This window comes from Acinonyx jubatus, chromosome E4, assembly GCF_027475565.1.
Source record: "Acinonyx jubatus isolate Ajub_Pintada_27869175 chromosome E4, VMU_Ajub_asm_v1.0, whole genome shotgun sequence".
Classification (NCBI taxonomy): domain Eukaryota; kingdom Metazoa; phylum Chordata; class Mammalia; order Carnivora; family Felidae; genus Acinonyx; species Acinonyx jubatus.
Genome location: NC_069395.1, coordinates 15,280,300 through 15,295,074, shown reverse-complemented (window position 1 = coordinate 15,295,074; position 14,775 = coordinate 15,280,300). Strand labels below are relative to the sequence as shown.

The 14,775-nt window shown below is 35.5% G+C and overlaps 1 protein-coding gene across 1 annotated transcript in view; it reads right to left on the bottom strand.

Moving 5' to 3' along the window:
• The window catches only part of USH2A (usherin), a 725,654-nt gene that overhangs the window by 632,660 nt on the left and 78,219 nt on the right, over window positions 1–14,775 (bottom strand). Inside the window, exons 4-8 of the mRNA XM_015077386.3 lie at window positions 11,318–11,381; window positions 8,222–8,516; window positions 6,859–7,043; window positions 6,154–6,375; window positions 4,924–5,017 (exon numbers count right to left, since the gene is read on the bottom strand). Coding sequence (XP_014932872.3) covers window positions 4,924–5,017; window positions 6,154–6,375; window positions 6,859–7,043; window positions 8,222–8,516; window positions 11,318–11,381 — 860 coding nt within the window. The remainder of the gene's footprint in view (window positions 1–4,923; window positions 5,018–6,153; window positions 6,376–6,858; window positions 7,044–8,221; window positions 8,517–11,317; window positions 11,382–14,775) is intronic.

Here is a 14,775-nt window from a genome sequence, read left to right as displayed (position 1 = left end):
CACCAAAATAATACATGGTTGAATAATTCCATGATTTGAAATTTTAGAACAGGCAAAGCTAATTTGTAGTGACAGGAGGCAGGTTGGTAGTTTCCTGGGACTGAAGGTTGGGGAGGAGGCATGGACTGTAGAGGAGCACAAAGAGTATTTGGAGAGAAAAACATCCCATATCTTGAATATGGCAGTGATCACACAAGCGTTGCTAAAACTCATCAATCTATACATTTTTAAATGGGTACATTTTATTGTATGCAAAACATACTTCAGGAAAGTTGCTTAAAAAGAAAAATCACTAGTTTTGCAAGATATTATCATGGTTCAAATTGAGGAAAGGATACAAGGAATCTATTTAATTTAATACAATCAATTATTTAATTGTACATGAATTCACAATTAAAATGAAAAAATTCACTTAAATTTTAAAATACATGTACAAGTGATTGTTATCCAAAAATTAATTATTTAAAAAGCATAAATGTGTTTCTTGTCAAATGATTCATTCAGGGTTAAACACGGTGTAATCCTGAATTCTGCTTTGAAATATTCAACTCTGCTTGTAAGTTACTGAATGGTATATAGTCTTTTGAGATTTCTTTTGCTCTAGATTAGCCCTTAAGTGTAACAAGTAAATGATTCATTGTTTCAGTCATTTCTAGAGAAGAAATGTCACAAATATTCTAAAATTATTCTCTATTAATGAATATACAATGATCATTTATGGTAAGCACTACATATTAAAGTCAAAACCTTACAACTGCCAATATAATATCAAAATCTGTCAGAATTCCTATGTAGTAGCAATGAGGAGAATCACTGAGCCTCCCCACCAAGGTAGATGTTTTAGGTATCACAAAATACAATGAAAATTTAAGAAAAAGTAAGTGTGGCTTGAGTTTATCTTAAGATCAGCAGGGCTTTTGGTAATACTTTGTCTTGAGGTTTTGTTTGTTTGTTTGTTTGTGTGTTTTAGTAACTTATAATTTTATGAGTGGACAAAAGAAATGAGATTTACCAATGGAGTTATGAATTAGTTGGTCTTGCTATTCCCAGAATAATTAAACACACATTCTAGCTACTACTGTAAGTCTTAATCTATTAAGTGGGTCAGATATTAACATAAGTGAGATCACCCAGATATAAGGCTATGGATAGTAGAGAATATGGTTGAAACCAAATAGTGTTACGGCTCCAAAGAGGGTAATTGCTACCCTGAGTTATAGTTGTTGCCATGGGTAAATGTAGATGTAGTGTTGGATTATTTTCCGATTAAGAGAATCCAGAGATGAGGGAGGAGGAGGAGAAGAAGGGAAAATTCTTGTTGGAAGTTAAATAACAAATTATTTAAACACTGTTCCCACCTGTGGACCACCTGTTTGTGAAATCAACTTCATAAACAACTAAAGAATGCTTTATATAGAAAATTCTCTGGAATGGCTATGTGTAAGAACTTGCTTCTGAATTCACCATTCTACTCCTTTCTCCTGACTTCATTCATTTTCACTTCCGCTAAAAACACTCTCTTATAGGACTGTCAATTGCCAAGAATTGGCATATTCTCAAGGCTTACGTTTTCATCTGTTTGCCAAATGGCTGTAATATAATTCACAAAAGCCCTGTTTATTGAGTAATATTATTAATGGTTAGCATAATACTGTGAAATTGAAGGCATTCTTTTTGGATTATGTCCAGATCTTTAAAAAAGAACATTGGTTCCAATAGGATATGGATGGCTTACATTAAAACTTATTATTTTGAAAAGTAGAACAAGGTGAAAAGCACTTGAATAAGAATCTTTTCAAATTATTTCAGATATGTAAGTCCCACATGTATTAAAATATTTTGATAACAAAAAGAGAATGTCATACTTATGAATGCTTTATAAAATCATTTCTCATTTTCAACACATTATTGAAAATATCATAGCACTGAGAAATCATTCAACTTACCAGTCTATTGACTTTTTCCCTTCAGCTACATTTGCCAAACTTTGCTAAGTGAATGATTTGTTGCTTTTTTATTTATGGCTATATAATCATCAAAATATGTCAAGGAAGAAAATAACAGAAAAGTCAACATTTTACGTTTGTTTCTAAAGGAAACTAAATGTCTAAATAAGAAGCAGTAAAGTGTATTCTCAACCTAAATTATAGTTAATTATTTTGCTAGTTCATAATCCAACAGTCACCACCTGAGACCAAGTCTGAAAATCCCAACTAGACTTCTGAAACCAATCATGAGCCTTGATTCATTTAATGGCTCTATTTTTAAGGGGAAGCATGAAATCATCCAAGAATCATAAAATATCAATCACTCAACTGTGAGCAATTAAAGAGAGAGGAAGGTGGAAAGATAGGATATCAAAAGGAAAAGGAGATGGGGTGGGGGTTGAGGAGAGAACTAACTAGTCAAAATAAAGCAAAAGAAGCTTAGAAAACAACATATGTGAAAGCATTGCCCAGTTCTTAGTTTGAATGTACTGCATATATTCAGATCAAAGTGCCTTACAAAACTCAGCCCAGAGAGTTTTTTAACTGGGTTAGTGGTGAGTTTGGGGAAGTGGGGTGAGGTCAATAAAAGAAATCACTGATTGCAAGGGAAGTGTCATTTTAAAGGATCAAATGGAGAAGACACTAAGAAAATTAGAATAAATGTCACTTTAACTCTAAAATCAAGAAAAAATCAAACTGGCAAAAACTTAAAACATACAATTATGGCTGAATAAAGAGTGAATCAATCAAGTTCATCCAATTAATTTCCTTTCTGGGACAATATGATAAGCTGCACAATCAAACATAGTAAAATCAATGTTTCTTAAAAAGATTTTTTTCTCATGATATACTAATCAAACCAAATTCAAAGCCTCTGGATGTTAGAAATCCAAAATATGTAAAAGATTCCTTCTTTTGAAGCAATTATCAACCAGTGGTGAGGGCTAACGTATAAATTAACAGTTCAATATAAAGCAATGATCTGGAGAATAAGTTCAAAGGAACATCTGAATCAGAAGATGAAAGTTTTGGCTTGAGCACATAGAAAGAAAGAATACTTAACCCAATCAAAGACTGAGTTGAAACTCAGGGCCAGGACTACATTCTAAATGTGCTAGAGGAAGTCTGCATTGTAGGTAATATGCTTGCCACTGAACTATATGCATTAATGTTGTCTCTGGAAACAAATTAGATCAGATTAAGAATCTCAGAAGACAGAAATGGAGTTCACCAAAACCTTGACAGGTGCTTCTTAAAAAACAAGATGTTCCAGGGCTCTGAGTGACTCAGTCAGTTAAGCATCTGACTTCGACTCAGACCATAATCTTGCGTTTCGTGAGTTCGAGCCCCACATCGGGCTCTGTGCGGACAGCTCAGAGCCTGGAGCCTGCTTCAGATTGTGTCTCCCTCTCTTTCTGCCCCTCAGCTCCCCTCCTCTCCCCTCCCCTCCCCTTCTCTTCTCTTCTCTCTATTGAAAATAAGTAAACATTTAAAAAATTTAAAAATAATAAAAAACAAGATATTACATGATATCCTCAAAGGACAGAGAGAAGTAAAGTGACTAATTAAAAACATGTACAGGGCAAGGTTTAGAACACAAGTCAAGTAGGAATCTATGAGACAGTGTACATTGTGAGGTTAATAAAAGAAATCACTGATTGCAAGGAAAGAGAAATGTGTATTTTAAAGAATCAAAACAAGAGGACACTAGAAAAAATATAATAAATGTCACTTAAATTTAAAATCAAGAATCAATCCAGTTGGGAAAAATTAAACACAATTATGGCTGAACTTATCAAGTTTAGAAATATTATCTTAATCTTTATTTTAATAGATTTACAATTATTTTTACATTTAGGTCTTTAAGTCACCTGGACTTCTGTACATGCCATGAGGTAGGGCTTTAACTTTTCTTTTTTTTTCCAAATTAACACCAATTGCCTTAAACATCACTTAGGAGGCTCTGTCCTGTTTATTTTTCATTACTGGTATGATTGTTTGTGCTGTTGTACCTGCTTTCATATCAGCTGCTATTGATGCTGGATGTCTCTATTAACAAAAACATCTCAATTTCATTACCATTTACCCATTTTTCCTGAAGATAGAGCTAAATATCTACTTCAACTATGAATCTTCCCTGGACCATCACAGACAATCTAAAGTAACATCATTCCTGAGTCCTTTTACTATAGATATTCAAATTAGTTACTTAAAATTACTGGTATCAGCAATGAATTCAACTTGACTGATACAAATACATAAAGATCTCTCTGCATCAGAAGATGCTTATGTTGCACAGACACCTTTGTATAAATACCTTTTAGATGCAGAACTCAGACCCTTATTTCTAGTGCCATGCTACCTAGACACCTTAAAAAGTGTCTTATAAAACATGATAATACTGACATAACAAAGACAGCAAAGTGAGGTTTAATCTTAGTTGTTATTTTACTGATTGAGTTTATTTTTTTTTTAATTTTTTTTAATGTTTATTTATTTTTGAGACAGAGAGAGACAGAGCATGAATGGGGGAGGGTCAGAGAGAGGGAGACACAGAATCTGAAACGGGCTCCAGGCTCTCAGCTGTCAGCACAGAGCCCGACGCGGGGCACAAACTCATGGACCGCGAGATCACGACCTGAGCCGAAGTCGGCCGCTTAACCGATTGAGCCACCCAGGCGCCCCTGATTGAGTTTATTTTAAAAAATAATACTTTCATCTTTTCGATGACTTTTATTTTTCTCTACCAAAAATTTTCTGAAATAATTGACATTTCAGGCTCATATCAATTTATTTTTATTGACATCCAGAAAATAGACCAAAATTAAGTTAAAAAATTATTTTCACCATCCCCCACTTTTTTGTTTGTTTTGGTTGTGTTTTGTTTTTGTTTTTGTTTTTTTTGAGGTGTCCATGCATCAAACAGAGAACTCACATGAAGTCCTTGGGTGAAGCTTTCCAGAGAGCAGAGGCATCGATAGGGCTGGCTTGTTGTGTCACACTTATTGGCATGACCGTAGCACTGACATCTGTGAACAGGAACAACAGACATTTCTAAGTCAACTCCACTGTGAATATATTTAAGGGCCTGTGAATATATCCACTGTGTGGATCCAACAAGGAAGACAAGTATGTTAATCAACACAAAGATCAGTTTCTCTTCTATCATATGGATGCTCATGAAAGTTTTGCATTAATCCTAACGTATGGGTGAAGTGCCATCAATATCCAAACCATATTGTTCTGAAAAGGTAATTTTCAAGCCTCCCTGGAAAAAGGGTCAGGGATTGTTTCTACCTATATCAGACATATGACAAACTTGTCAAGGGAAGGTATTTACTGAACCTATTCAAGTCACGGTGAAAAATATAAAGTTTAGAATAAACTGCAGAGTGAAATTAACAAATTTCAATTATTTGGGAGGTTTTTTTCACCAAAATTATATGGTGACTATTTAATAGTAGTATTATTTTCATTATGCTAGTACTAAACAAAAATAGTTTGGTATTCTGGTCTGTTTTTAAAGATGTACTTTACTTACACAGCATATCACTCTTCTAGCACAACTCAATGCTAAATATAGTCTACATAGGTGTCCTTTCCATACTAAAGAGTATGCCGCTCTCCAGCTACCCATACGTTGAAATACTACGAGCCATGTTCTCAAGTATGGTCAGATGTTTATAAATTATCTAGGGAATAGATTTTTTCTCCTAGGAAAACAAATATTCTTCATAAAATTGTGAATTGTGAATTCAGGGAGGCCAAGCCCCATGCTTACAAACTAGCTGGGAGTAGAATTGTCCTTCAAAATCTAGCTCCTTCTCTTTGACTTCAAGAATATTTTAAAAATTACATTCCAGAACAAACCAAGTAAAATATTTAGTAAATCATTTCTAAGCCAGATTCAGGGCATCACACCTTCTAAACCCAACAGCTTTTGAAAATTGATTCTATAACAATGTGGTCTTACATATGGGAAAGAATTACATACAAACCTTTCTAAAAAAATCTTAGAGTAGGAAGCCATTTCAAAACATGAAGTTTGAAATCTGGTTTGCTCTACATCTTAATGTATTTTTAAGTAAGTATGACCACAGCCTTGTTGAAAACAAAACTCATGATGAAAAGCACCCTGCAATCAAACCTCAGTAATGAACATTACCTCCCAGTGATGGTGATTTCATCAACTGCATAGTATCTGTGTCTGAGGCCGACAGGAGTCTCAGTTGTATAGTACTGTCCGTAAAAATGAAGTCTTATTTGTGTGGCTTTTACAAACTCTTGAAGAGATGGGGTGTTATAAAAGTTATTGTAGCCAGGACGATGATTTGGTCCAGGTGTTAGGATGCTAAATGTGACATTACCATGTGAATATGGAGTGACACTGTTGATGAAAAATATTTGAAGTCATGAAAAGATATTCATAATTTTAATAAAACAGAATCATAACTTTGAGACATTCTTACACAATACTCGTAACAACTTTAATTCTTCATTCTGGGAAAACAGACATATCTCACGTAATTTGTATGCAAACAATATAGGATCATCACAGAAAAAACATAGTAAAACATTTCCTTGAGGACATAATAAAATTCTATTAATATAGATAACTTGCTAAACAATCTGAAAATCAGATTATAAAGCCCAAATGAGGCTGTAAACAAGAGATACTCCAAAGTCTTTTAAGAGAACTTTAAATGTAATTTAAAACTCAAGTTAGGGAGGAGTCTTAGAAGAATCTGCCTCAAGAAAGTTAGTGAGAGTTAGACTCACCAGTCCAGTGAGTTAGTCTACCTATTGCTTATTATTAACCCATTAGTTTATTAAAATTAACTCCTTCAAACATTTTTTTTAATATTCATACGTGGAAAGCTGAAGACAGTTGACAGAATCAGGTTTCTCCAAATCTCCATTATTTTTCATTCCAAAAGCTCTGCAATTTCTAGCAAAATATTGCCAATCCTCCCAATCCAGGCTGTCCTCCTTCTTCCTTTGAATCCTTATCGCTGTTGGTTGTGGACTAAGGAACCGAATGATAATATAAAACACCTAAAAATGGATAAGTTAATCATTGTCTTTAAAGTTGGAAGTTTGACCCATCAGTATAAATCAAACCAGGAAATTGTTAGTTTCAAATATAATAGCTTACTTCTTCATAATAATAATTATCAAGTATTCATCAGCCATCCACAAACCTGATAGCCCTATGGTAAAAGCAACACATTCTATAACTGCATATCCATCCTTATTCTTAAGGATTTTATCAACTAAGTGCAAATTTGGCATGCCTGGGTGGCAGTTGGTTGAGCAATTGACTCTTGATTTTGGCTCAGGTCATGACCTCACAGTCATAGGATGAGCCTCTGTGCAGCTCCACACGAAGTGTGGAGACTGCTTGGGATTCTCTCCCTCCCTCTCCCTCTTTCCCCCCTTCTCAAAAATAAATAAATAAACATTTAAAAAATAAATTCATTAATTAACTGCAAATTAATATTAAGTTTGATATATAAGGATATGGAAAAACAACCTTAGTTCCATGAGATAATTGTTATATATGTTCTTCTTATGTAGTTACTTAGAATAATCACCTTAGTTTTTATTAATTTGTATTACTTAATAAAAAGACATCAATTTCAATATTGCATATGATTTCATACAAATATGTAAAAAAGATCCTGCATATTTTCTTTTAGATATTTTTATTTCATACATTATTATACACTATGTTAGTTAAGTAATGTTTGGTTGCCTAATTCATTCACTTTGTAGTAGACTGAATTGCATCCCCAAATAAATATATTGAAGTACTAACACCCAGGACCTGTGAATGTGACCTTCTTCAGAAATAGGGTATTTTCAAATGTAATTAAGTTAAGGATCTGAAGATGAAATCATCCCAGATGTAGGCTGGGCCTTATAACAGAGCGAGGAGAAAGATCTGACACACAGAAACAAACACAGAGGAAGGCCAGTGCAAAGAGAGGCAGAGATGGGAGTTATGGAGCCCTAAACCAAGGAACACCAGGAGACAGCAAGCCTGGAAGAAGCAAGGAAGGATTCCCCACTAGAGCCTTTGGAGGGAGAGTAGTCCCTCCAACACTTTGATTTTGTATTTCTGATCTTCAGAACTGTGAGAGAAGAAATTTCTGTTGTTTTAAGCCATTAAATTAGTGGTCATCGGCCGTGGCAGCTACAGGAAACTAATACACCTCACTATTTCAAATTACCTGATACTGTCCATTTTCCAAATCTATTGAAATAGTCACTCCTTGATTAAGCTGAGTAATGTTTGTAAACACATGTGAAACCCATGAAGTACCAATATCATTATCATTGACAAAAGAGAGAGGATGGGCTTCAGGATTCAGCCGTAACACCCTATCAGTGGTTGTGTCCTCTTCATCATTAGGAATGCAGTATCGCTGAACCAAAGGATGGACCCGAGGGTGGCTGCCAGGGCAGCGACAATGTGACTGGGTATGCAATCTGAACAGATTTCCAGAATAAATTTCCAGAATCTCCCTGTGGTTGTAAGAAGCAGACTGTAAGTCAAAGAGTTCAACAGTAATAGAATTTCTAAGGATTGCTACAAATGAATATCACTATTTTAATTTTTTGATTAGTATCCATTTAATTTTAATAGTTTTCTAAACAGAATATACAATCAAATTCATTCCTGGCAAAATAAACACACTCATAAAATAGATATTGGAAACAGTAAGTTCTTAACTGTTAACTTTTTCCATTGAGAAGCATCTATAAGCCCTTGTCTGATTATCTAGACATTTTTTTTAATATCATATTTTACTCTACCTATTTGTGATAAAAAAAAAAACGAAAGGTAATATTCATGTAGGTTGTTAAACTGACTTACCCCTGAGACTGAACAATAATATATTGAAAATACTGAGAGTTATAGATAAGGTCTCCAGTTAATCCATAGGAAAGAAATAAGAAAATAGGTGTCATTTATCTGCTGCTGTTTTAAGTAAAGGAACTGAGGCCAAGACCATTTTTCAATGGTTTTCTGTGACTCATCAGTACAGATTCTGGCATCCTAAAGTGCTTCAGTGGCTTCAGATCACCTGGCAGCTGCCAATAGTCAAAGAATAATGCCAATTCCAGGCAGATATATTTAATTTTTCCATTAAGGGCAATACACCTGTTCTAGGTCAGAATCAGTCATTCTATTTATAGGCACTCTTCCCTATAATACCTTTCCAGACATCTCAGGTAGGCCAAGATCAGTCACTCAGGTCTAACTAGAGAAACTAGGCTTCTTCCTTCAGATTCCAGTAGGGCAATGGAGTCAGGCAGTTTAACCACTCACCAAATCACAGGAAATAACACCTTCTTCTTTTAATCTTATTGATATTTTCCAGTTGATACCAGGTTTGGAATGGGACCAAAAGTGACTATCTGGTGAAATCTTTGCCCCCAGTAAAAACTTTAATAGTGCCAAAATTATTGCAGCGCTACTCGGCAGAATTTTAGATAAAGGTGATTTAAAGGATAGCAAGACTGGTGGCAGAAAATCTCCCAAATAATGTGTTCCACTGTTACAGCACTCTTTATTCATGTAGCCCTTGATTATACAGACTAGTAAAGAATGTTGATATTTCTAATGGACATAGCGCTGATCATAGCAGCACCTTAAGAACAATACTTCTCAAATTGACAAGAGCTACTTCTGTCATTTGGAAATTCACCACACTAATCTACATCTGCCTTCAAGAAATTTTAATACACATGATTCTTTTTGGTCCTTAATAGAAGTAAACAACATCAACTCATCCATGCAATAATATACTATTATTATTATTATAATCTAATAATAAGAGAGAAACTTTAGAGGGCAGCTAAGCAGAATTTCACTTGAACTTTTCTGAACAGAATGAAAATTTATGTGTCTTAAGAATCCTAGGAAAGATTTGCTACCTATTCTCAAGATGAGGGAATACTTGATTAACACTAGTCCAACTCTACATAATTTTTGTTCACTGGAAATAGAAAAATATACAATAATACTTCAAATTACTCATTCTTCTTATCTCCAAGTCTAATAGCTCAGCCTCTTGAGACCTTCTCAGGGATCAAAATAATCACTTTCATTGTTCCAAATTCTTTAGTACTTATAAGTTCAACAAAGCAATTTTAAAAGGCAGAGAGAGCAGTTTCTTAAGTATCCAAAACTACTTCATCTAGAATATTTAAACAAATGTATCCCAAATTCTGTAATACAACATGTTCAAAAATCTAGTTTCCTTAGAGGAAATCCTATGTATGGGGAATAATCTTAGGGATCCCCTGGGCTTACACCAATGGGTTAACAAGGCATAAAGAAATACAAAGCCATAGGATGCTCACACCCAAGTTTGGTAAACAAGATTAGGCAAATAAGAATAGAGAAGGGGGTCTTAGCCCCCCGGAATAAAGGTGGGCCAGGGCCCCAAAATAAAGCAGGGAGGTTCAAAGGCACCCAGAATAGGGAGGAGCAAAGGCCCTAATATAGAACATAGGTATATGAAATAAACAAGATTAGATATTCAGGGTGGAAGCACCCCCAATTTAGTACTATAGCAGAAAGCTGCTTTCACAGGAAGGAAGGACCAAGTTAGGTAAATAGGTAAACCGGGCTATAGACTGCTGCGCTGCTCTGCCCTGCAGGGCGAAGTTGCCCAGAGTGGAGATGGTTAACAAAAGAAAGGTGCCTTGTTAACTCTGAGGTCTTGTGTCCTACCTGTCTCATCCCCTAGGCTAGCTAAGATAAACAGAGGTGGTGCCTCATGTCCTCTGTAAACAACCTTCCACTCAGAGCCAGGATTTTGTTTTGTATTAATCCAAACCCCTAACCCTGAATGTCTTCAAGACCTCTTTTCCCTCACATCCCCAAGTTAAAGTTCACAGATTCATTGTCTCTTTGTGCACGTCCAACATCATGTTTATAAGTCTTCTGATCCTAATAAAAATGGGGTTAAGACCCTTATTCGGGGCTCTTCTCTTTTCCCAGACATTAACCATCTCTCGCTTTTCATCCTGTGTCCCACTCTTTTGCTGGCCAAAAGAGAACTTTAGACTTAGAGTCTACCACACCTTTGTAAAGAATTTGATCAATTTCATACTATAAGAAATTACCCAACAGAGGAGCACTAGTGAATAACAACCATAGACTAAGTCAAAGCAAACAGTGTAAACATTAATTAGGTGATAGTTCCCAAATTCTATAAAGATGAAAAATAACATAATCTTTTGCAACTCTTACTGAATTGAATTCGAGAATTATTCTTATACCTGTTGAACTCTACAACACCACATTCACTTACCTGTTTGTAAGCGCCACTTGGTATAATTGAAAATCTTGCATTCTTCCAACAAACTGCTCTAATCCTGCAGAATACACATAATATACATCATATAAGAAGTTGCAGTTTCCCAAGCAGTGGCTGACAAATAAATAAATCAATCAGTTGAGTGTTCGACTCTTGATTTGGCTCAGGTCATGATTACAGGGTCATGGGATTGAGCCTCATGTCAAACTCCATGATAAGCATGAAGCCTGCTTAAGATTCTTTCTCTCTCTCCCTCTGCCCCTCTTTCCCACTCATTCTGTCTCTCTAAAATAGAATAAAAATAAAATAAAATAAAATAATCATAGTGTTTTCCATAGACATTGCAAAATTTAAGCCAAAGTGAATATTTTGCCCAGCCTGTTTACTGACCCAACTTGTTGTCTTTCTCCAGAAGCTGCCTCCCCAAATATTTTTTTATTTATTTTAATTGGAGTAGAATTGACACACAGTGTCACATTATTTTCAGGGGTACAACACAATAATTCAACTCTATATGTTATATTATGCTCACCACAAGTGTAGCTCCCATCTGTCACCATAAAATGTATTACAATACCATTGATTCTATTCCCTATGCTGTACTTCTCATCCCTGTGACTTATTCATTCCATAACTCCCCAAATCAAATTTCTCTCTAGATTATAAACCTATAAATCTATCATGTTATCAGTGCTAAATTTGATTGTCATCTACTTTCATCTGCAATTCCCAGAGCATTTGCATTGACAAGAGGAAGTCTCCCAACCTGTTCTATCACCACCACCCCACCCCCCTGCCCCTGTTCTGTCTCCAAGCTCCAGAGTATCATTTTGGGTCATCTCCAAACTTAGATTAATGCCTAGTCTAGAAAATCTCCAGTAAATGAGGATAAATTGAAAACCTCCTATTCATAAATTTTGAGTTATTCACATATATCAATGGTATTCTAGCTCAGTCTCAAAATTCCATTACCTCCTGAGAATTCTTCTAAGACAAGCCAGATTCAAAGTCCACTCTGCATTGAATTAGGTGAACTTTCAAGGTGTAGGTAGATATCAACCTTAAATCACACATTGCTTCATTAATTCATTTAGCAAATATTTATTTAGAATTTAATAACAGGTAAGCCCAAGAGAATGGGAACAGAAAAACCTAAAAAAACAAAAAACAAAAAACAAAAAACAAACAAACCTACCACCTCTCGGGTTTGTTATTATGCTTCTAATAATGAGGAAAATTTGATTAAATTGAATAATTCTAGCCAGAGTCTGGATCATGGGAACAGAAGAGGGGATGTGATCTACCTTATTGTGCCAATTCAATAATTATTTTTTAGGGCAGTTAAATTTAGGGCAATGGCCAACTTACCAAATGACCATTTCCTCAAAAGTTCGTTTACTTGAGAGATAGAGAGAGTGCAACTGGGGGAGGGGCAGAGAGGGAAGGGAGAAAGAGAGAGAGAGAGAGACAGACAGAGACAGAGAGAGAATCTTAAGCAAGCTCCATGCCCAGTGTTGAGCCAGATGCAGGATTTGGTCCCACAACCCTGGGATCATAACCTGAGCTGAAATCAAGAATCGGATGCTCAACCGACTGAGTCACCCAGGTGCCCCAGTGTGTTTGTTTTTAAGCTATTGTCCTTTTGTCTTGATAAGAGTTTTAAAGAATATTTGATCTATCTTTGTTGCAGCTCCTTGGTGGTGATATGGAAGAAACTGGGGCAGGGTAAGGATATATCTGATGAATAAAAGATGTCGAGTAGAATTAGCATACCGAATAGTCTGAGATATTGATCTCAGAAGCAGAAGAAGATGAATGAGCAAAGAGGGTGACATTTGGCATGAGTATGTGTCTGTGTAAATGTATATGTGCACGTGTGTGTATATATGTTTGTGTGCACATGTTTGTGTGCACATGCATATATACATATATATACATATATATTATATTTTAAAGGACATTTAAGAAAGTAATCAAGAATATTTTATCTATTAATATTATTTCATAAATATAAATATTTTCAAACAATATACTTTAAGAAAAAACTATGTTTATGGACTTTCCCTCTCCACCCCTCTGTCTTGGTCTTTCACGTACCCCACAACCTGAGGTCCACAGGAAGAAGGTGGACTACACAGCCTCCTGCTGTGACTCTTCAGTAAGGAGAGTTGCTCTATCCTATCTGTCCAGAAACAAGTGCAAACTATTTATTAAATTGGTGTTATGAAGACAAAACAAGAAAATACTACAAAAGTCTGCACAAATTTTTAGAATTCCAACACAGTTTGCTTTAAAATGTGTAATTGAAAGAAATAAGAAAATACAATAATTTGTTCATAGGTGAAGTGGCCATCCAGAAAACTTGATAAATTGATCTGGATCTAAGACCTAAAGTTAAGCAAAGTAGGGAATGGCAGAGGAAGGATATGCCTTTCTTGAAGATAGGAGGAAAGATGGGAGGAACAGGTATGAATATGGCTAACTTATCGTATGCTTGTGTGTTTTTGTAGGGGAGTGGTGACGACAAACAGAAAAAAACTACTCATGGTATTAATTGTCTTTCTGAGGTAAGAGGTAATGAATATTGTCTTCCTAAATGAAGGAAGCTGGATCTACCTTCTGTTTATTTCTTTACCTTCACCTCTTCACACTCAAACCACAGCCAACCCTTATCTCCCTAGCCTCCGCTATAACCCTTGCTGTAGTTCCACATCCTGAATTTAAAAGTGCCCCACTGTTGAATGTTTTATCTCAAATAACCCAGAAAATACAGACCATAAAAAATATGAGATAATCATTTGTGATTTTCAAAGGCCTAATCTAACTGAAAGCAAAAATAATGAATGTTTTGATTTTGTCAAAGCCAGAATCATGGTTTTAAATTGTCATGGTGGCTGTACTCTTTTATGCATTCATTCATTCAACAAGTATTTACTGATTGCCTATTATGTGTTAGGCACTTTCACAGGTTCCAGGGATATATCAGTTCACAAGATAGGCACAAAACCCCAAAAACTTATCTTATGGAGCTTGCATTTAAGCAGCTAGATGAGCATAATACATGAGTAATTTACATAGTACACTAGAACATGATAAATGCTATGAAAATTTGGGGAAATTAGAGAAGCTTGGAAAGCATAGACTGGAGTTTTAATTTGGATGGTATGTTCAAGAGAGGCCTCATTGAGAATGTGGTATTGACAGGAGAAAGGGAATGAATCATTCATATATCTAGGGGCAAAATATTCCAGACAGGAGCCAATGAGTGCACAGACCCCTAAGGCAGTATGCTTGGCATGTGAGAGGAACTGCAAGGAGCCAGCATCCAGGAGCAGAATAATAGAGGGGAGGCTATTGGAAGATTAGGTCAGACAAGTAACTGGCTGGGGGGAAAGGGGTTCAAGTCATTAAAAGCCTTGCAAACCTACTGTAAAGACTTTGATTTTTATTCT